This window comes from Barbus barbus (assembly GCF_936440315.1).
Source record: "Barbus barbus genome assembly, chromosome: 39".
NCBI lineage: Eukaryota > Metazoa > Chordata > Actinopteri > Cypriniformes > Cyprinidae > Barbus > Barbus barbus.
This window is the reverse complement of record NC_136717.1, coordinates 26,040,022-26,061,599: the sequence shown is the minus strand read 5'-3', so window position 1 is coordinate 26,061,599 and position 21,578 is coordinate 26,040,022. Positions and strand designations below refer to the sequence as shown.

General features: G+C 38.7%; 2 protein-coding genes across 3 annotated transcripts in view; both read right to left on the bottom strand.

The window, feature by feature from the left end:
- The window catches only part of LOC306858384 (metabotropic glutamate receptor 8-like), a gene marked incomplete at both ends in the record, with an annotated part of 199,149 nt that extends 194,716 nt beyond the window's left edge, over positions 1-4,433 (bottom strand). Inside the window, one exon of the mRNA XM_079398897.1 lies at positions 3,927-4,433. Within this exon, the coding sequence (XP_079255023.1) occupies positions 3,927-4,433 (507 nt within the window). The remainder of the gene's footprint in view (positions 1-3,926) is intronic.
- Positions 4,434-8,010: 3,577 nt separating this feature from the next.
- On the bottom strand, positions 8,011-21,302 carry LOC306858441 (zinc finger protein 800-like). 2 transcript variants are annotated; one of them, XM_079398993.1, is made up of 6 exons: positions 20,317-20,429; positions 16,421-16,541; positions 13,475-13,570; positions 13,146-13,289; positions 10,689-11,949; positions 8,011-8,952 (listed from the first exon to the last, which is right to left on the bottom strand). In XM_079398993.1, coding segments are annotated over exons 2-6 (1,599 nt in total). In that variant the 5' UTR covers positions 16,518-16,541; positions 20,317-20,429; the 3' UTR covers positions 8,011-8,951. The 2 variants fall into 2 exon arrangements, with proteins under 2 accessions (XP_079255119.1, XP_079255120.1); XM_079398994.1 differs by lacking the exon at positions 20,317-20,429 and adding an exon at positions 21,255-21,302 and having other exon boundaries at positions 8,012-8,952.
- Between the last annotated feature and the right edge of the window lie 276 nt (positions 21,303-21,578).

Sequence of the window (21,578 nt, the reverse complement as noted above, 5' to 3'; positions counted from 1 at the left end):
ATCTTGAAAGAGTTCAATCTGAATGCACAATGAATGCAGAGTGTTGGGGCCCGACTTCATGAATATGCATGCCGATTGTTTGGCAATGAATGTAATATTGCTAATAATTGTTAAATAAATAAGAACAGGCTGCAGCGAAACACTGTCTCACACCTGAGGTTCATCGAAGCCATAACAAGCACCTTAATTAGCAACCAAACTCACCGTCCCACCAGCACTGATGGAAGTGTTGGGATCTGTTCCAAAACATAGTGAACCTAGTTATTTTAAAGGCATTGTAAGTCTTCTCATGTACCTTCTTTTTGCAAATTTAAAAAGCAGCTTTACAAGTACTTGCTGATAAAGCAATCCCAAAATGCATTGCAAATTGACAATTTTACTCAATTTTCGTGTGTTGTGCATTTAACGCATAAGCCATTTTGCTTGTTACCACATTATTAGTTTAGCATCCTAGAAAGTAGTGCTATTTGTGTGCCAGACGCCTGTGTGAGGTTGCTGCCTTCGAAGGCAGCCAGGCAGTAGAGCTTACTACATTTTACAGTCAATATAATACACAACGGCATTATGTGTGTGCGAGTATGAGCCCTTCCTCTTTCACTCTGCCAAACACCAAATGGAGGCACTTTATAGCCCCCAGAAATCTCATGTGGTAAGACCCCACCTGCAGGGTTGCCCTGATAAATCACCTCTCCAATGAATTGCATCTGAATTGCACCTGCAGTGCGCTGGGACCGTCAGAGGAATGGAAATCAGGGGACTAACAGCCTGTGGCCCTCCTCTCGCTAGGCATGCTAATGCTGTAGCTATTACCTAAACAGGAGTTCTGCCGGAACTCCATCTGTCCCATTCAGTATCACTATGCGTTGGCATGAGTCCCTGTTCACGGTGATGCAGGCACTCTCTGTAGACGAGAACATCTCATATACTGCCATTCACATACATACATACAAAGGTTTTCAGTGGCTAAATGAATGACATACTGCAGGCAAGCTTATCAAGAGCAACATGTGTTAAACGTGCCTTTTAAAGTGTCATGAAAGCCCCATTTCAACACAAGTCAGTTTTCACCACATAATTCTGGAGTATAGGGATGGAAAGTAACTTAGCAAAACTTTTTTTTATCTAAATCGACTTGCTAAAGAAAAAAACACAGCATTTCAATCTGCAACAATAGACAAATATGCAAAAGGTCATTTTTATCTGTAATTTAACGTGCTAAAAAAATCCATTTTCATTTGAACCGTTTCAAATATAGAGCATTGGTCCTTAGATAATTGGTCTGATCTTTTGACACACTCACAGTAGGAAATGAATGCCGTTTGCGATGCCAAGTGTCAGACTGCATCTAGTTTCAAATGAGCCACAGTCCATAACTCTAGAAACTCTCTAGTCTTGCAAGCAAATACATTTGCAGCCAATGCTTCTGAACATTTGAAAACCACCAAAGGGATAAAGCCACAGATTCTCATAAATAATAATGAAGGACTGTTGATGTATAAGAAAACTATAGCAACCAGCCATTTCACATTCAACAGCGTTCACTCTAGTGCTCTTTTTGTATCTAATACCATAGCATTATAGCATTTCATAGGCCTTTAAGTGGCATTCCTGTTGAGACCAAGCACATACACAGCCACATGCACATTTACTTGCTCAACACCCAAGACAATGTCTCTTCTAATCGTGTTTAGCGTGATTGCTTCCTGATATCAATGTCTGACAGCTGACATGGTGTTACAGAAAAAGATCTGTGCTTGCAGTATGGGACATGCGTCATTTACTGTGGATGGGTCGTTCGGCACAACGGGTCTACATCGATCAGTCAAATCACAGTCAGCTAATGAGTGTGGTATAAACAGCAGAGAGTTTAATTAACATTGTGTGGTTAATTGGCACAGGGCGGCTGTGAGTTATTCCTATAACAACTACAATGAGCAGTCGGCCAAATGTGTTATTTAGAACGCGTATTAAACATGAACGAGTAAAAATCTATTGTTGTCACGAGGCCACTTCAGTCTACAGATATAGATATAACTTCTTATGGGACATACTGTATGCAAGCCATTCCTATAGGATTCCTAGAATCTCCTGGAGGTGATATTCTTCTAGCAAAGGCTAGATTCTAACAGGTTGCCACTGCTGCACTTTAGCTGTTTACATCCTTAAACAATGGCAGAAAAAGAGCCCCCTGGTTCACTTAATTTCCACTGACAAGCATAGCAAAATGCCGGAGTTCATTTCACTGTCGTATTTGCCCAGAAACAGTGATCTTCCTGCTGAGTTGGGAGACGTACATTTAGACTCTAATAGAGTTTGGGTGGCATCATTCTACGAAATCATCCTGCCTTGAGATTCTTCCAGGCCAACATGCACACACACTCTGTCACAACATATTTCAAACAACGGTAGTTTGAGTTATGTGAGGTCACCCGTGGTTGTCTACTTCAAAGAGCAACTGGAACAGACGTAGAAAGTAAGCTAGCAGAAACTTATCCAAAGAGACTTGCTTTGCACAAGAGGACAATATCCCCAGGCTACCTAGGGTTAACTGCTTTGTTCATGGATACAATAGCCATGAATTACTTATTTTGCCATTTTTACCTGCCATCTTTTGGCTCCTAATCAAGATTAACTACTACACTACACTACCACTATGACCCAACAATTATGTGAAACTTGGCAAATATGGGCTGGTCTTGATTGTAGGTTTTGATCTACACCCTTTCCAGCCTAAACTATTCACACCTACACTGTACTATAACCATCATTCACAACAGTTACAGACTACACCCCGCTTACAGGCCCCAGAAGGGCTAGCTTAGACCACTAGCGGTACATTCACATAGGACGTCAACGCCTCTCGTTTACTTTGAATGGAGTAACGTCAAGCGTTGCCAAAATGAATTGTGGGTCCGTCGCGTTGTGTCCATTGCTCATGGCACAAGTGTCAAACCTGGCGTCAGACAATCAGATCACCTTATGCAAATACCCTAGCGCAGACAGCAGCCAATCACGTTCATGCAGCACCAGAAAACTAATGTGATTGGCTGTTGTCACTATGACGGTTGAGTCAGCACCAAGCTCCAAACATGCCCTCCATCAAGCGTCGTGTGACACCCCGTGTGAATGTACTGTTATGGGATGCTCCTTACAGCACCATACTACGGGCTTTCGCACCACATAGTTCCAGAATTCAGTCATCGTGGTGGTTCCTAGAGAACCAATTACTCCATCGGGCCATTTTCCTGGTTGCTTTTGCACTTTGCACTGGCAGCAGGAACTCAGAAGCAGACGACAGCGATGTCATAATTCGCAGTATTTATGAATGTTGATGACCGTGATCGGAGCAGTTTTTGTTGTGTGTTGCAGGTTTCGTGATAATGGAGATGGAATGTAAACACACAATTTACGCAACTGAAAAAGCAAAAAGTTGGGCTAAGAGAAATCTCCTGTGGCAACTTGCTTTGTTATAACTTACATATTACATGTTACATATCATCAAGGCTGAGAAAAGAACATAACGCTGCAGAAAACAAGTTGCTAAATGCTGTTATTACTGTTTTACACTGTAACACCATTGACAAAAACTGCAGACTTTACTCCATTTCCAGTCCCCAGAAGGGCAAAGTTAGACCTCTTATATAACCCTGCTTACCTCAAACAGCCTCATGATGTTGGCAAACATGATGGAGATACATTTGCCATGAAGACCCCAGCAATTTTGTCAATCTTGGCAAATATGGGCGGGTCTCAATTGACCAACAGTTACTACTCCCCACTCTCACATCTCAGAAGGTTACGTCCTTGGCAGTTATGGACTGGTCTTGATTTTAGGAATCAGGTCGCACCCTTCTACACCCAGCCCTGACTATTGTCCACTAGATTATGAACCCCACTCCCAAGAAAGACAAGTTGAGCCTTCTTACCTTAAAAAGCCTCAAGATGTTGGCAACCATGATGGAGACAGAGCTTGCAGCTGCACCAATGACTCCAACAATTTTATCTGGCTTGGCAAATATGGGCTGGTCTCCATTGGCACAGCGTACATCCGAACCGTCACGCTCAATGAGAGCTTGTACAAAGGTAAGCGACTGCTCCAGGGCGTAGGTGTCCCGCGAGCAGGTGTCCAGGATACGGGCCCCCAGCGTTACGTTGGGCAGCAGCTCTGGGTCTTTGTTGATGAGGTCGATGGCAAACAACATTGCCTCCAGTCTGTGAATACCCTTCTCCTTCTTTAACTCCCCGCAGGGAACCCCACGCTCGCCCCGGGAATGAACCGGAAACAGGCCACCCAGGATGATGTCACCATCCAGACGGATAGAGTGGGCGTACTCAACAGGTGGCGTCTCCACCCGCTGGAGGGAGACTGGCAACCAGTAACAGAGAAAGAGGAGGAGCTGGTATTGAGTCCGACTTATGCGTACAAGATCCATATCCACAGGGACGTTGGGGACAATGTGAGGAAATGTAGGTCCAAAAATTTCAGGTGGTGGGATTGAGGGCTAATGGGGCAGCAGATGGACGGTAACATCCATGCCCATTTCAAAGCTGAAGTTGTGTCCTTTGACCATTTAGAGTGTGGCCACAGGAATTTCTCATGGGGCAAAAACGTCTGGCTTACATGTCATGTGACTGGTAACAGGTGATATAAGGAGAGGCAAAAATGTCAAACAAGTGCCTTTCCAAATCAAACTCCAAAACTCTCACATCTTCAGATGCATCTAAAGAAAAGAAAACATTGTATGAGTAGCTGCCCAAAGAGAAAATCAAACATGAATCAAGCACAATATATGCAAGCAACAAAGCAAACTCATCAAACACACGGACATCTTGACAGGGAGGAAATTACATCACAATCATTTGGAGCTCAGTGTGGTCTTTCATTTCTGCCTCGCTAAAAAAATACAAATCAAGGCCGTCTTCTCTCACATTTGCATAGACTACCAAAGACATTTCGCAGTGAGAGGAAATGTGCCTATTTGTGGACAATAGAGCTGATTTTTACAGTTCAGCTTTGTGGAATGGAGTGGGACAGAGAGTAATCAAGGAGAGTTATGGCATATTGATTTTCAGCAGGGTTTTTTTGTCAGGATGAACAGGCATGGAAATTTGGGCCAATAGAGAGTAATTATTGTAATATTTGCTGATATTATACTCTAAAACATTTGTTTCCCATTCAAATTAACTGGTTTTCAAATGAACATGTTATGTATCTGGAGACGTATATGCTCTTGATATAAATATAGCACTCTGTCTTTCAGTGTGGGCTATCCTACATCAATCCACATTTCTTTCATTTTAGCCAAACCACACTAAGCTCCCAAATGTAGGTTGCTAATTTCCACTGTTGTTGGCACATATCAAACACCTGAAACATTTCAGAGAGTCGAGACAGAGAGAGAAGCTCTCGTGAAACACCTCCACATCCCCACTGGAGCGCAGTTACGCACAGTCTTCCGAGAGACACATGCTGCGCAATCTGCCGCCTCCTTGCGCCAAGAGCATCACTCTACAACGTAAAGGAAGTCCATTGCACACTTCCAAGTGTGATTCTGCACTCCCGGTGAGCCACAAATGCCACTGAAATTCCTACACTAACCCAGACACTATAGATTACGCTGGAAAAATCCTATAATTTCCCCTGGCTCTTACTGTGAACTTTATATACCTTAAAAACAACATTTCCCACTCTATAGAGTTTTATTTTAGTCTGCTCTATAACAATGAGTCCCTTCTATTATAACGGCTCTGTTCTTTCCTAATGATTCTGTGTTGCTCTATTGTATTCTAAATGACTCTGATCTGTTCTGTTATATTCTATATGGCTCTATTCTAATGATTATTCCGCTTTTCTACTCCATACATCTTCGGGGAAGACCAGTGCGCATTGGTTTCTCGAGTGCAGAGACTGCTTGTTTGAATCGAATGCTTTTGCATATAAAATATTATATGTGCATATGCATAATTGGATTTGTTTCAGCCTAATATTCTACACGTTTGCACGAATTAATCTCTATATGAGAGCTCGGGTCTTCCCTCTCCTCCGTCGTTATATCAGAGACAGATGGAGTTATTACCCTGGCAGACGCAGTGTGTCCCATTTCTCTTTTTAATTTACACGAATCAGTATGTGTCAAGCAGAACCATCTTCTACTGGAGATCCCATTATATTTCCACCAGGAGAACCTGTCTCATAGGAATCCAGAGCTCTTTCTATCTCTCTTACAACAGTAGTTGAAAAAAACAGAAAAAAAGCATGCTTCTCCAAAAACACACAGTCGCGTGCAATTTGGAGTTTATAGTATGTAAATGCAACTCGTGAGAAAGACATTCACAGCCTATACATTAATCACGCACATTTCAGGTTAATAATTCTCAATTTATGAGAGAAATAAAACTGCACAAACCCAGTAGTCCATGTGTATGAATCAGCATGCATGCATGCGTGTGCATTCACGCACATTCCTTTGATGCAATGCATTGCAATGATTCACACAGCCTAATCATCACAGCCTCTGCATTCTCCTTCTATTCTTTATATTCATCACGAATGCGCAAGAATTCTCGTTAAAAGCACAACTATTGTTTCTGAAGCAACAAAGTGCTTTTAAGTGACTATTGTCATCTTATAGAACACAAACAAGCTCTAAAGAAACAACCGTGACATTCCTTTGCGTTTCACAATAAAACAGTTATCTTTTAGATCACAGAGTTTTCGTATTTAAGAGATTCATGAGCAGCATTTCAAAGCGTATTTTCTTTGATAGTATAACACTTGCAGCATAAGAATACCATTTTAAAGCACACTACCATGAAAGTGCAGTAGATGTGAGATCTTACCTTCTTCCTGCTCTCAGAAGCAGGTTTGTGGTGCTGAAATGAACAGCGCATCACCAAAATCCTCCTTGTGAATGTGATTGCTCTCTCTCTCACCCTCTCTCTCTCTCTCCCTTCCATGCATCACATGCAATCTTAAATGAAAAATGCTCTCATTTCAGAAGGAAAAATCTCAGGAACGTCTGCTCAGAATGATTAAGGGAACACCCCCTTCTTTTGCACAAAAATAGACGCAGAAGTGCAGGAATAAATGAGAGGGTAAACGCAGGAATGTGAACATTATTTTGGATTTTGCATTCAAATAGACTATGTACCTCTAGAAATCTGCATCAGCACTCATTAACACTTCGGTTTTGAATGCTAATTCAGTTAAATATTACCGAACTATGATGTCTTGTGTCATCTTACATAACATTTTTGGATGAACTCTAAATTATCCTAAACCTCAATGGACAAAATCCAATTCTATTTATTTAATTCAATGAGTCTGAATGCAAACATTTACTAATAGTTCCTAACAATTTTCAGCGCGTAATGGCAAATACTATTTATATATTCAATCATTATTTAAGCCATTTCAGATCCACCATCTGCTACCAACCAAAGTCACATCTGAATAAATTGAACTTGTAATTCCGAACAGTAAAACAGATTTGGGGGAACGTCAAATTTGTCTGGAATACACTTGGACAGCTGGTTTATAAATAGTGCACTATTGTCCTCTAGTGGCATAAAAATAGTTGATCACTCACCAAATTATGACACGGGTTCCCAACCTACTCAGCACAACCTAAATTATTTACTACACTCTTTGGGATTTAATCATCTTTAGCACACATATACATATACATATATAGGCTGTGAATGTCTTTCTCACGAGTTACATTCACATACTATAAAATCCAAATTACACGCGACTGTGTGTTTTTGGAGAAGCATACGCTAGTTTTTTTCCAACTATATATATATATCAATATAATATATCAATACATTTAAACTCTCATTTTATATATAGAATCAGAATAATTTGGTGTAATACCATATTTTGATGAAAAAGAAAACTCACAAACCTCTTTTAGTTCCATCACAAACTCCTAGTTTGGAAATCCTGTTATAATAACACGAGATGCCTTTATATGTCACTTAAAAGAAAAGAAAAATATCAACGCACAATCGATTTCTCCATTTATTGTTGGTCAATACATTCATTTTAACAATGAGAAATAAAACTTCTACCAACTTTTATACGTCAAGCCTGAAGGCTAAAAAAAGAAACTTGGATCTACAGATTTGCACAGTGAATGCTTGTGAAGACCTGTTAACCTTTCTGTAAAATGTTAACAGACAAATGAGGAGAGAAATATAATGAAAAAAACATCTAAAACTGATAAGAGCTTAATTAATCGAAGAACTGCAGCGGAAAGGCAACTAAAAAGATCTCATAGCAAGCATTTAACATTTGCCGGCAGTTTATATAAGGACAACTGGTTGTCTTCCCCAGAGCATGAGCTTGTTCAAACATAAAAGATCCCTTTCCCTTAATATAACTGAAGTAGAATCTGAGTTCATGACGTTCCAGTGGTCTTCGGTGGCCACTGTTTCCTCAGTAAAAGAAAAGAAAGACATCCAGATCTTACTCCATACGGCTGCACTGAATACCAATGAGCCTGATGGGTGCCAATAGTGGACGTTCAGCTGCTGTCTGCAGGAGTTCAATGCCCTCAAATCCACCTGAGGCTAAACCTGCTACAATGGGATCCTGGAACAATCAAATCTTAATGATGGCAGCGGGGGAATGAAAAGCATATGCATTTCCTCTCATATCTGAGAGTGGTCAGAAGCCTTTGTAAATGGTTAATAGAGTGCAGCTGAAAACACTGTACCGTTACATTGACATACATTCTCCCGTTTGGATGATGGAAAAGCTCCTGAAAGCCCACACACATTTCTGAGGGTTTCTTATACCCCACTTATGGTTTAAAGTTTTTTGTTAACTTCTTGTAGTACAGCATGGTTACTTTTACTTTTTTAGTAGTTCTGATTTTCTTTGTGACTCGCACTGTCCAGTGTGTCTTTCCACAGTTGCTACAAGTCCAGTTTGCTGTCAGAAGATATCTAATAAAGAAAGACAGAAGGAGACACAAAATACTATCACAAAATTATCAAGGATTTGTAGACAGTTATGGTAATACCATATGTTTCATATACCATGATATGCTTTAAAGTGTCTTCACTTGAAGTAACTTCATGGTCAGTTAATCTGATTTAAACAGTTCACTATACATATATCAGCCATTTGATAGTAGGTATGCACCAAAGTTACAATTCTGGATGATACCAGTAAGCCAGTAATTACTTTCATGTTATGCTATTCTGTCTGAAAGAATAAAAAAATCCAACATTATAAAGTAAAATTCAACATTTTAAATTCTACAAGTAAATTTAGGCACTACAACATTATTATCAAAAACCGATATTCATTTTGAGATTTGCTAAAGTTTATATTTAAGAGTGTTAAACTATTTTTAAATATTTTATTTCCCCTTATCTCACTTTAAATTAATCTAAATGTAAAAATGCAACATTTAAAAATATATAATGAAATAATATCGGTCAATAACCGTACCAATATATTGCGCATCCCTATGATAAAGTGCAAGAGACTGTGAGCAGCTGAATGGTTTCCACTGAATGGACTCCAGTACATTTTCACTTAAGCAACTCTCTGCCACGTCGACTGGGAGTTGGCGGTAATCCAGCCTTCATGTGTTTTCATGTTACATGTAACTTAATGCAACCCAGAGACAAACAGAAGGACAGACCCAGAGGAACAAGTGAAATGCTAACTGTCAGACTGACATATGGACTTCTAACACCGGGAGAAAATGGGGCATTAATGGGGAAAAAAGCAAGTCAAATGGACATGTATACGCAAGGCAACTCTGTCACCCTTATTTGAAGATCAGAGAGCTTCTCTTGTCTCTCCGGTCCTGTGACAGAGCGGCGTGATTAATACGGCCTGGCTGAGCGGAGCGCTGTTTCCAAGGACACGGGTGAGTTATCTTAATTGCTTCTTAAAGAAGCCCCCCTCACCACTCAACTGGCACCCCAAGGGCTCTTTAAACCTTGAGGTGAGACCAGGGCAGCCTAATTTCCGGGGCCTTGCTGTGGCATCCATGCTTCATTCTTCCGTGCAGAAAGTCCACCCTGGGATTTCTCTCATTCATTAACAGCAAGGCTGTGGTAGCAATCCACCAGCCAAGCGCAATTCCTTTCTCCCACTACAACACACCATCTGCTGTATCATCGAAGCTTAGCATCTTGCTAATGTCCAACTCTACTGGGATCAACTTTAAGTCAAGAGTTAACGTTACTATTAAGTTATAAAAACATTATTTCTCATTGTTCTCTGAACGTTCAAAACATCCAGTTTTTAAAAATGTTTTACATTTACATTCCCAAAACATCTTTTCTTGGTTTTGGGAATGTAAAGGAAACATTCCACTTTTTTTAGCAAACATTACGGGAATGTTACTTTTGAATGTTCTGAACTCTGAAAGCAGTAACATTTAAAGACAGTTAGACGAATGTTCAACTAAAATTTATCAGGGAAAAAATGATGAAAACACATTATTAAAGACCAGATTACTTTGAATGTTCCATTAACAATACTGCAAGAACGTTCCCTGTTAGCCGGGTCCCTAGGTAGAACGTTCCATATTTACTTATGAGATTACGTTTTAATTAGTATCCTGCCCTATAAGGAACTACTGTATGTATGGAGGAAGTAGACAGCGCTCACGAGGGTTTGGAACAGAGTTCATGTAGTGCATTGATTCAGAGGCACTCACCAAAGCATGACCTTGGATCTTGTTCTGATACCTGCGCTCCTGGTTGTGGATTTCAGGTGGCTTCTCTTGTGCAACCCTAGATATCTTGTCTTTTTAAAGCTCTGTCCACAAATGTTGCAAGCGTGCAGAGATTTCTTGGTAGCACTCCCTTTTGGGCTACTAGGCTTTAATATTTTGTTATGGGTCACTTCCTCATTGTGGCGCTTCTTTTTGTTGGTCTTCAAAGTCTTTTTGCCCACTATGCCCGGAGCTTTTGGAGGCAAGTTCCTGCGTGTCGGATATGGTGAAGTGTGGTTGTGTTGGACATTCAATTCTTTTTGTCGACCTTGAACTTTCTTCTCTTCTTTGTTCAACACGACCTCTGCTGGCTTCTTGATGGCGTAGCTCTCCAACGACTGGGAGATCCTGCTCAGGTAGGAGGACTTCTTCTTGTGGAACTCTGAGAGATGGCGTAACACGTCCCTCTTGCGTCGTGTCTTGTAGCGGCAGAGCGGACAGCAGTAAAACTTGACAAAGAAGTCCGTGCCATTATCCGTGTGCAACTCTATGTGTTTCTCCAGGTTCTGCACGGAGCTGAAGGTCCGCCTGCAGAGCTTGCAGAATCGTGCTTTAAAGTCAAAGCCTATGGAGAATTGAGCCTTGGTTGAGACCTTGTCCTCCTTGGGGCTCTTCTGGCTCTGGGAATCAGAGGAAGAGCTGGGACTAGTGTTGGGATTGTCTGGAACTTTACCGTTGGGCATTTTCTTGGAGCTGGACATGGAATCACTGGAGTTGGTTGTGGAGCCAGAAGTTACAATCTTGTGTACAATCCATAGGTGTCTTCTAAGGTGGCCTCGAACCCTGTACGTCCTGTTGCAAATGAGGCATTTGCAGGGGGCCAGGTCTTTGTCACAAGCTTCTTCTTTTGGATCCTCAGGTTCTTCACTATCCTGATGCCCCTTTTCTGCATCTTCCTCTCCCTTGTCTTTGGTCTCACTCTCATCTTCCTCATCAATAAAATTGTTCTCCTCTTCTTCCAACTGGACCTCCTCCGTGTACGGTTCCTGGCTGTTGGAGTGGTAGTGTCTCCAGCTGTCTGTGGTCGTGTGGTTTGGGCTCCGAAATGATGGAGGCAGGTTATCTTCTTTGGACAAGTACTGGTAAACCGCATTCTGGTTGCCAGCAATGGGCTCCAGTTTTAGTATATATTCCTCTTTATCAGATCGGGGATAAATAGCTTCAAGAAGTTCTTTTATGCTCTTCTTGCCATCACCAGAAAGGCCTGGAACCAGAAGTAGACCTTAGTTAAAGGGGCCATATTATAGAAAAATTGTATTCCTTTTTTTGGGATATTAAAGAGTACTATGTAGATACACTATAACGTTTATTACATCTAGTTCACCCAGACTATTTGATGAAACAATGGGCCATTGATAAATCAGTTATGACATCCCAACCATAACCTAATTAACAAGACCATCTATATTTTCAGGTCATCGGCATACAGTATTCAACAAGTTGACAAACCCTTATTAATGGCAGTGTGAAATATGTTAGCAAGCAAAGTTTAACCAATCAAATTTACATATACTGTAGAAGTCTTAAGGCTGGGACAGGGACACACCAAGCCAACTTCAAAGAACTAGCAGCGACAAAAGTCGACGGTGTTGTGGTCTTGCGTCACACCGCACAGACTACAACCGACTGCATGAGAACATTTACCTGTCTATATCAGCAGCTTTTAATAGTATATATTCGTCATTCAAAAGGAGTATCCGAAACAAGGATATACGAGATAAAAGCAGATATATACGAAACGTAAACAAAGCAGCTCTTGCATACATTTTGGATATCAGTTATGGTGATAATTTTCTTCATTTTAAGCAGCTCATGTTGTTATGATAATATTCACATATTGGAATGCTTGGGTAAGATCACATAACATGAGAACAGCCTTCTGTTGTGCCGCCTTCATTTACTTATATTCATCACTTTCGCTTTAATTCTCCGGCGCTGGCACGTGCACGAAACTAGGTATCCATTCAGAGTTCTCACTTTCCCCAATGGCCCCAATGTTCCCGATGCCGAGCCCGACGAGAGCCGATGTGTGGAACACACCAAACAGACTAGCCAAACAGATGGCCCGACGAGAGCGGTGTATCCCGGCCTTTAAAGGTATAGTAGCATAAAGGCTAACTGTTTATTAAAGGGGTCATGAACTGAGAAATCAAAATTCCCTTGATCTTTTGATATAAAAGAGGTCATTGTGCTATAAAACATTCTGTAAGTTTCAAAACTCAAAACTTTCTCGGCTAAACTCAGCTTATTTTGAAGCCAATCTGCCAAAACGACAGCTTGTGGAATGAACAACTCCATGAACAGACAGAATGGCAATCACCAATCATCAATTGTGCTTTATTGCCATGTCAATGAACAATAGAGAGAGAATAAAAAGTAGAAATGCAGTGCTATACTAACCATCAGGTTCAGGCATTCGAGTGAAACAATAAATTTCCTTGTGTTTGATCAAATTGGGAAGGCCACGGAAGAGACTGCGGCAGAGTTTACATTCAAAGATTGTGTCCATCTCTTTGAGGAGAATGTGTTTCAGCTGTGCAGTACCTGCAAGTAAGCGCAAGAGGGTAGTGATTAAACTTAATGGGATTCTGTGTTGGCTCAGTCAATGCTTGTGAAGACTGGGCTTAAATTCGCCACACGGTTTCCATTTCATTCTAACTGTTCAGTCTACTATGATCATAAAGAGAGGAAACAGAGGTTAGGTAACACATTGTGAACAGAAACAGCACCTGTGCGGAAACATTCAATGATCTGCTGGATGCCAGATTTGGAGGTTAGCAGCGGTGTTTGTAGCAGAGGAGGATCTCCAGGTTCTGTGGAATAGACTGCAATAGAAAAACAGTGTATTCTTACAGTATATCCATGAATTATTGACAATATGCACACTAGACGTTTGAAATGCTCAGAACAGTTTTAAACCAATAGATTTGCTGCTGCAAACAGAGAAAAGGCATCATTCTAAATGCTCAAAGTGAAGGTTTTTCCTTTGCACCACAGAAAACTCATCCAATTAATCATGCTGCTTATCGCTCTTATTAACACCTATGACAGTCCGTCAGGCTGAATCTCTTTGAATAATCCTCTCCAGACAAACTCATTATACAGAAATGATGATCTGAAGTCTAGTTTGCTGTGCTCATGCCAGTATGTTTTGGATGGTAGATCTCGCCGATATCCAGTCATATCCATTCAGAGGTTCAGCTTGTGCTTTCTAAATGAGACTTTATTAAAGTTTGCATTATTGATGGCCGCTGCCTGCGACTGTCTAAATGAGTATTTGCGAAAACGTCTGGCTCTGAAACAAAAGCTTTGATTTAATACACATCTTCATTCTTTCCACTGGATAAATCGGATAATATCGCTTCTGTTTGGGTTACGTTTGCCAATATTTCAAGGTAGTGATTAATGAAGCTCTAGTTTGTGGAGACTATTACAGAAAGGACTTTTATTAGTGGAGTTTGCAATAGCAAATATCACTAGTATTATTATTGCTCAAGGTTATGGATCTGAACAAACACTATAGCATCATGCCGGCGAGTTTGCACAAGCACAACCTGTTAAATTTTCTTCGAAATCAAGAGATGTTAAAGAACCGAATATCTTAAACGACTCTAAAAGAGCATTTTCCAAAACCAGAGCTACATGGGAACAGATACGCAGTGGTAGACAATAACTCTTCACTACGTGAGGAGGTGAAAAATCAATCGTGTGTGAAGATACGGGGCATGAACACAGCTGTGGGGATGTTGGTGAATTTATGCCCAGACCAGCCAGCAGATCCCAGCGGTGTGTTTACAGTGGCCCTCAGAGACTCGCCTTAAATTGGAGGTGTTTTATGACTGTGTGAGGGAATTTCCTAGAGGAACGGCCGGAAATTTGCCAATGTCAGGACGGATAGGTGAGGAGGTGGCAGTCAACACACACCTACACACACACTCTCTGTGGTTGAACACTGCTGACTGATGTTTGTGCTATAAAGGGTTGGTGAAATTATCTATGTGTCAGTTTCCACTAAACAGTTCTGTCTGTACACAAGAGCCAAGTGCCAGATGAGAGGGGTTTTTTTCTGGTAAATAAAACTTGATTTACTCACTAGTTTGCAGATAATATTACATAAAAACGCTAAAAAATATTTTAATTATTTGGTAAGTTCATGGTAAGTTTATCAGAAATTATATACATTTAAAAACTGATGAACTTGAATTAAAAAAAAAAAAAAAAAAAAAAAAAAATGTAAAAACCAAAGCTGGAATAAAAATAAATTAAAGCTATATAGATATATGAATAAAACTGACAAAAGCATATAAGAAAAACTACCAAAGCTAAAATGAAAATGAAAACATGAAAATAAAAGCTAGTTTAAAATACTAAAAATAATATTTAAAAACCTACTATAAATAACACACAAGTTCTTAAAATGATAACTGAAATTATAAAAACAAAAGCTACTAATTTAGCTTCTAATTTAATTTCTAATTAAAATTAGAAATAAAAAAAATCTGAATTCAGAACATGTAAAAATTTTTGAAGTCTAATAAAAATGAGAAAAATCACATAAAAATGACTCAAATTGAAATGAAAACTAAAACTATAAAACCAAAGTTACTTCAAAATATTAAACTAACAACTGACTAAAAGTTAAACTAAAATTAAAAAGTAAAATAAAAATGACAAAAGTACATACTAAATTACTAAAACTAAAATGAAAACAAAACAAAACAAAAAAAACTTACAAAAATGTCAAAGCACATAAAATTTACTAAAATAAAACTGCAAATGTAAAAATAAAAGCTTATTCGAATATTTATAAAAACTATAATAGTATATAAATAATACTAAAATAACTGCTGAGATCATACAAGGGAAATCAGCTAACCTGGAAATATGAAAGGTAAAATATGCAAATGCATAGGAAAAAGGGGAAACAAGTTTATATTTCTTTCGTTACAATATAGAAAAGGTTTATTAATTTATTTTAGTTTTGTATGCTCAAAATTAATGTTGGAATTGAAAGGAATACACTTTCTTCAAAGCATATAAGAGATTTAAATTCCTTTCTAACATTAGTAAAACAAGAGAAAACATGAGAAAGTAACTTGACAGGAAGTGAAGCTGCTACATCCTATCACTTTCACACAAACCTCAAGCCCCTCCCCTAAACCCACCCCTCATCGCAGGGGGCGTGGCCTATTGACCTCCCAGTACAACAGGGCAAACAGCAGCTCAATCAATGCTTCGTTCACAATCCCCACACAAACTTTCATTTCAGCATCATACTACAATCATAAACATGTTAGAAATCTTGATTGCTTGAACCTGAAGTGTACATTACCACCCATTCACACTAGTTTATGTACGTGTGTGTAAATGTATCTTCCATTACAGGAATAGGCTGAGGGGGGAGGGGCATGACCTCTCCTCTGTAAGGGTCACAGACTCTAGTGACCCCTACTGAGTGAGGGACAATAGCAGGCCATGGAGGAATTTTCTGTAATCCTCTAACAGGGAAGGATCAGAGCCGATGGGCCGCTTTTAAAATGCATTTACTCTTGTTTGGATTATATCCATTCATGTGGACCGGTCAGAATGGATCCCAATGGTCAAGCAGCGTGTCGTATGTATTGCATGTAGTACTCATTTAAGATTCAATAAACAGGCAGAAAGCGTAAGTTTACCTAGCGTCTTGCTCGCATGGTCAGGCCCGGGCACAGCGGCCTCACCCGTGAGCTCATCTGTCTGACAAGACTTCTCATTGGCTGGGGTTTCCTCCATCTCTAAACCACCTCAAATGTGTCTCTGTGGAGAAAGAGAGAACAGCAGGGCAATAAACAGTGATGTCAAACCCTAAACGGTATTGTGGAGAGCTTTTACAGCATGATATATTGACAAAAACCTTTAAATCTATCTTATTTTATGGTACTATAATTATTAAATTACTAAACTGAAATTATAAATGTATCATATGTCTAAATATTAAATGTAATTATTGTTTATCAGTCTAGATGCAGTGTCAGACATCACATCTTTTAAATTAGGCTTTATTCTCCCAAAGAACGTATTTTTATATCTAAAACATGCTGCCGCTTTTACCCCAAAGTGACTTTTATAATGCAATTAACATCAAAACACAAAAGTGTGCAAAGCAAGTTTATTTGTATGGTGCATTTAAATAAAATAAATTTGTATAAAATTGTATCATTTATGTTTGTTGTATAAATATGTGACCCTGCCTGGACCACAAAATATAAATAAGCATAAATAATCTTTCCATTGATGTATGGTTTGTTAGGATCGGACAATATTTGTCTGAGATACAACTATTTCAAAATCTGGAATCTGAGGGTGCAAAAAAATCTAAATATTGAGAAAATCTCCTTTAAAGTTGTTCAAATGAAGTTCTTAGCAATGCATATTACTAATCAAAAATGAAGTTTTGATATATTTACAGTAGGAAATGTACAAAATATCTTCATGGAACATGATCTTAATATCCTAATGAGTTTTGGCATAAAAGAAAAATAGATAATTTTGACCCATACAATGTATTTTTGGCTATTGCTACAAATATACCCCAGCGACTTCAGACTGCTTTTGTGCTCCAGGGTCACATATATATATTTTTTTATTCTGAATACCATTCAATTTAAAGAACTTGTTGCAGAGTGACAAGAAAATACAATACATTTATAGTGTTCTTTTTTGCTGGTATTTTACTCTTTTCTGAATGTAATAATGAAACGAGACTGATGCAAATTTGTGTTTTTTTCTCTTAACAATGCAATTTTGACCCAGTGAGGCTTATTTTCCAGAAAATATAATGCATGTAATTTTATACTTTTGTTTAAATGCAGTTACTGTAGATTTTGATTGTATCTGTCAGTTTGTTTGTCCATTATAACTTTGCTTTTAATGCAGTGAAAATGCATCTGCCGTATGCGTCTGTCTCTCTCTCTCCATCATTGTCCTTTTTACAACACTTCCTTTGCTCTTGAATAAAAACATACTGGTTGTTTAGGATCCTACTTCAGATGTCTTTCACCCAGTAAATGTTGTGTCTGTAAAAGACCCTACACACTCAACACTCACACTAAAGCACACATGTAAAGAGAGCCATCAAACGCCACTCACTGATACAATGCTATTCAAATGCAGCAGCAAGTGACACTGTAATGCAATAAGATGAGTGCTTTTTCATGGCTAGCAGCTTTCTGATAAACTGCTGGCCTAAGTAAACCAACTAAATGCAACATTTAATTTTTCTTCGGAAAACAAAAGGACAAATCATGTCTAAGCTCTGGTCACCATCAACCTTTACTGAATGGAAATGAGCAGCATGGACATTCTGCTAAACATCTGCTTAAGAACAAATGTCACAGGTTTGAAATGACAAAATTAATTTTTGGGTGAACTACCTCTTTAAGCGAGATCTCTACGAGTCGCCCTCTGCTGGAGTTTGGTTGGAAAACAACAACATATGCTCTCAGTCTGCACAATCAGTGAAGGTTTCTACATGACAAGCCCATTGAAAAGTTAATAGAAGATCAGTCTGTCTATATCTATCTATTTCTCGCTCTCTCTCTACATATTCCAAAATGCATGCTTTTTTTCGTTTTTACTTACAACCCAACCCTAAACATGTATTTCATGGTATAAAATAAGAAAGAGGAACATGTGTTCACTTCTGGTTGACAACAGCCTCTAAATATGATGCATGCATTATGCTTTACCATAGAAAACAGGTGAAAACACTACTCTGAATACTTTGGTGGGTTTATAGTGGTTATGGTTGTATAAACAATCACGAGTGCTGACAACTCAAATAGACTCCACTTCATGAGCCTTGAGAGTCTGAACTGAAATTATCCTCATAATCATGAGCTCTGAACATCCCAACAACATCTATCAACCTACAAAAATGCTTTTTGTGTAAACACTGTCAGAGTATTCCATTATAACTTGGATGACTCAGTTATGGAAACTTTTCTGTCCCCTTGGGTGATTTAAAAAAACTTTTTTTTTTTTTTTTTTTTTTTAAAGATTATAATAACTTTAAACTGTCTCTTAAATGACTTTTCCTCATTTATAAGAGTTTGAAACATGAAACTTGACAGATTTTCTCTATTTCGGGCCACATATCAACTACCACTGTATAAACGATTTACAACATTGTACTTCAGACTTATTCCTAAGAATAAAACATCAATGTTTTCAATATTTTATTGAACAACTGATATTTACTTCAAGTTATTTTTATAACATAAAAAATCATTGATTTCAAAAATCATTGAAAATTTTTATTTTCTTACTCCTACTGTCTTTCCTTGAATGTTTTTGATACAGATGCTAATTTTAACATTTGCTGTTTTTCTTATTTCTAGGTTTCTTTTTTTATTTCATCTATTATGATGCGTGTTGCTTTGTTTATAAAAATAGAGTTGTTATAAAAAGTCTGTTTTGTCAATAAAATGAGTTAAAAACTCATTGGCAGCTAACTTATCAAGTCCAAATTGATAAATTTGCAAAACACATTTTAATATCATATCATACAGGTTACATGATTATGAATTCACACGAAGCACATGAGTCATTACATCACTTCTGCATATTTACTAACTTGTAAACATAATCTCCTGAAAACTAACATATGGTCAGTCCCACAATTCTTAAGTGTAAATTAATAAAAGTTGTTCTTCATTACTGTACTTAAGTATTATTTTGAAGAATATTTACTTTAAATGACAACACACTGCTGAAGATCTTAAGTGAACACAGCTATCCAAATGCCAAACACCTATAACATCAGCTGCTGATGCTTTCATTTACCAATTTCTGTTTGGCATCCGGTTACATTGAGAAATCGTGACTAAACGAGCTGCTTTACAAAGCAGTAAACTTACTTCCAAACCTGGCATTTCGCGTGGAAACGTATTATTACTTCCACTCAAGTATGTTCTCGCTCGATACTCTGACCTTTGATTGATTACAATGTTGTCACGGTGTCCAACCCTTCACTTGAGCCTGATTTCTCAGTATTTTTGAAACTACCAAAGTTAACGCGAACGAACCAGACAAGGAAGAACCGCTCGCAATGCCTTTTAAAACCACAAAGGGCGATGATGACGCATAAGGAAAAGCATAAGAAACGTCATGAAACGCGCAAAATAAACTTTCCAACCCATCGAACCCCGAACAAGCCAAACTAAACCCGAACCTGCGCGAGATACGAACTGCTGCGCTTCGCTCGTCGTTGCGCGCAGCGCTGGAGAGCCTTGCGCCATTGCGCGCTCTCTCCTGCCTCACACATGACGAAAATGACCACAAAGCGCAAATAATGTAGTTAACAACAGTCATCTGCATCTATTAAGCCATCTAAAGCCTGCCTAATGATGCGCGGAATCGAAACCGAGCCGTCTCTTCACCATCCACAGACTGAACAACAAAACCATGACGCCATTTTCTGCAAAACAGCCGCGTTCTGGAAGGAAACGCGACGCTTTTGCGTGTTTAAAACGCGTGCAATTCGCTTCATCAAAGGTTGTGCGGTTTAAACGAAGCTTCTGGTTGTTCTTACCGACATAATCCGCGGATTCCCGGAAGATTGGCTACTTCGACTTTGACTTTAAGAGCTCTTGGAAGGTGCGTGACGCCTCCAACACATGCACGTGTCCTACTGAGCAAACACTGGAGATCTATCAGGGTGCCGTGACCTAGTGGTTCGAGATCCGAGCCGGTCTGAGAGGTTACGCGTTCGAGTCGCGAACTGTCGCCAAAGAACACGTTTAACCTCAAGTTGATCCAGGGGACTAAAATCTACGTTTACAGTAAATAGTTTTGACTATCATCGTGCAAATAAATGCACTTAACAAAACGTAAAAGTGTTTAAATATTTATGCGCGCATGCTAAAAAAGTTTTTAAATTTAAAAAAGTACGTTCTTTCCATGTTTTCAAAAATACAATTTGATCAAATTTGTAATTCTAATGATTATAATAGTTCATTCCTATACATTTTAAAGTTAATTAAAGGCCAATTAAAGTACATACATGATATATTTATTCCATTAATATGTAGAAACTATTTCAATAAGATGATATGATCTAAACAGTATCGATATAATAATATATTATTACCTACTATCATAATTTAGGCTTTATTATTATTTGCACACGCAGGGGTCATTGTATTATATTACATTATGTTTTAACAATTGTTTATAGTTTTAATGGTTGTAATAGTTTTACAGCATGTGAATGTAAATTTGTTGTTTACATTTAAGATTTTTCTAAAATGTGTAGCTGTATATTATTTCAGTAAGATTATATGACTGCTAACATAGCTAGCTAATTAATTAGGGACTGTAGTAATATTTATAATATTAATGTTAGGCTATTTAATGAAACGAACTTCTTACAGATAAAGCAGATATCAGTGACCAGTATTTAGATGTAAGGATCAGAAAATAATATAATGTAAAAATCTAAAAGAATAAGCTAAGTAAACTTTTCCTGACCTGACCTCAGGTGCCGCGTAGTTGCGTTGCTAGGATACCGCCACCAGAGATTTGCGCGCGACAATTCATTGAGCTCGTGCGTGTCAAACGCAGGCCGCAAAACAGATGGATGGATGGATGGACGGTTGGATGGATAGATAGATAGACAGACAGACAGACGGATGGATGGATAGACGGGTGGATGGATAGATAGATAGATAGATAGATAGATAGATAGATAGATAGATAGATAGATAGATAGATAGATAGATAGATAGATAGATAGATAGATAGATAGATAGATAGACGGATGGATGGATAGACGGGTGGATGGATAGATAGATA

Bases quoted from the DNA above. Each gene is read 5' to 3' on its own strand.
- LOC306858441 (XM_079398994.1), bottom strand. From the start codon at position 16,517: ATGGAGGAAACCCCAGCCAATGAGAAGTCTTGTCAGACAGATGAGCTC. The intron at 13,571-16,420 runs GTAAACTTACGC...TTTCTATTGCAG, and splicing joins CCATGCGAGCAAGACGCTAG to TCTATTCCACAGAACCTGGA. The intron at 11,950-13,145 runs GTTAGTATAGCA...TTCTGGTTCCAG, and splicing joins TCGAATGCCTGAACCTGATG to GCCTTTCTGGTGATGGCAAG.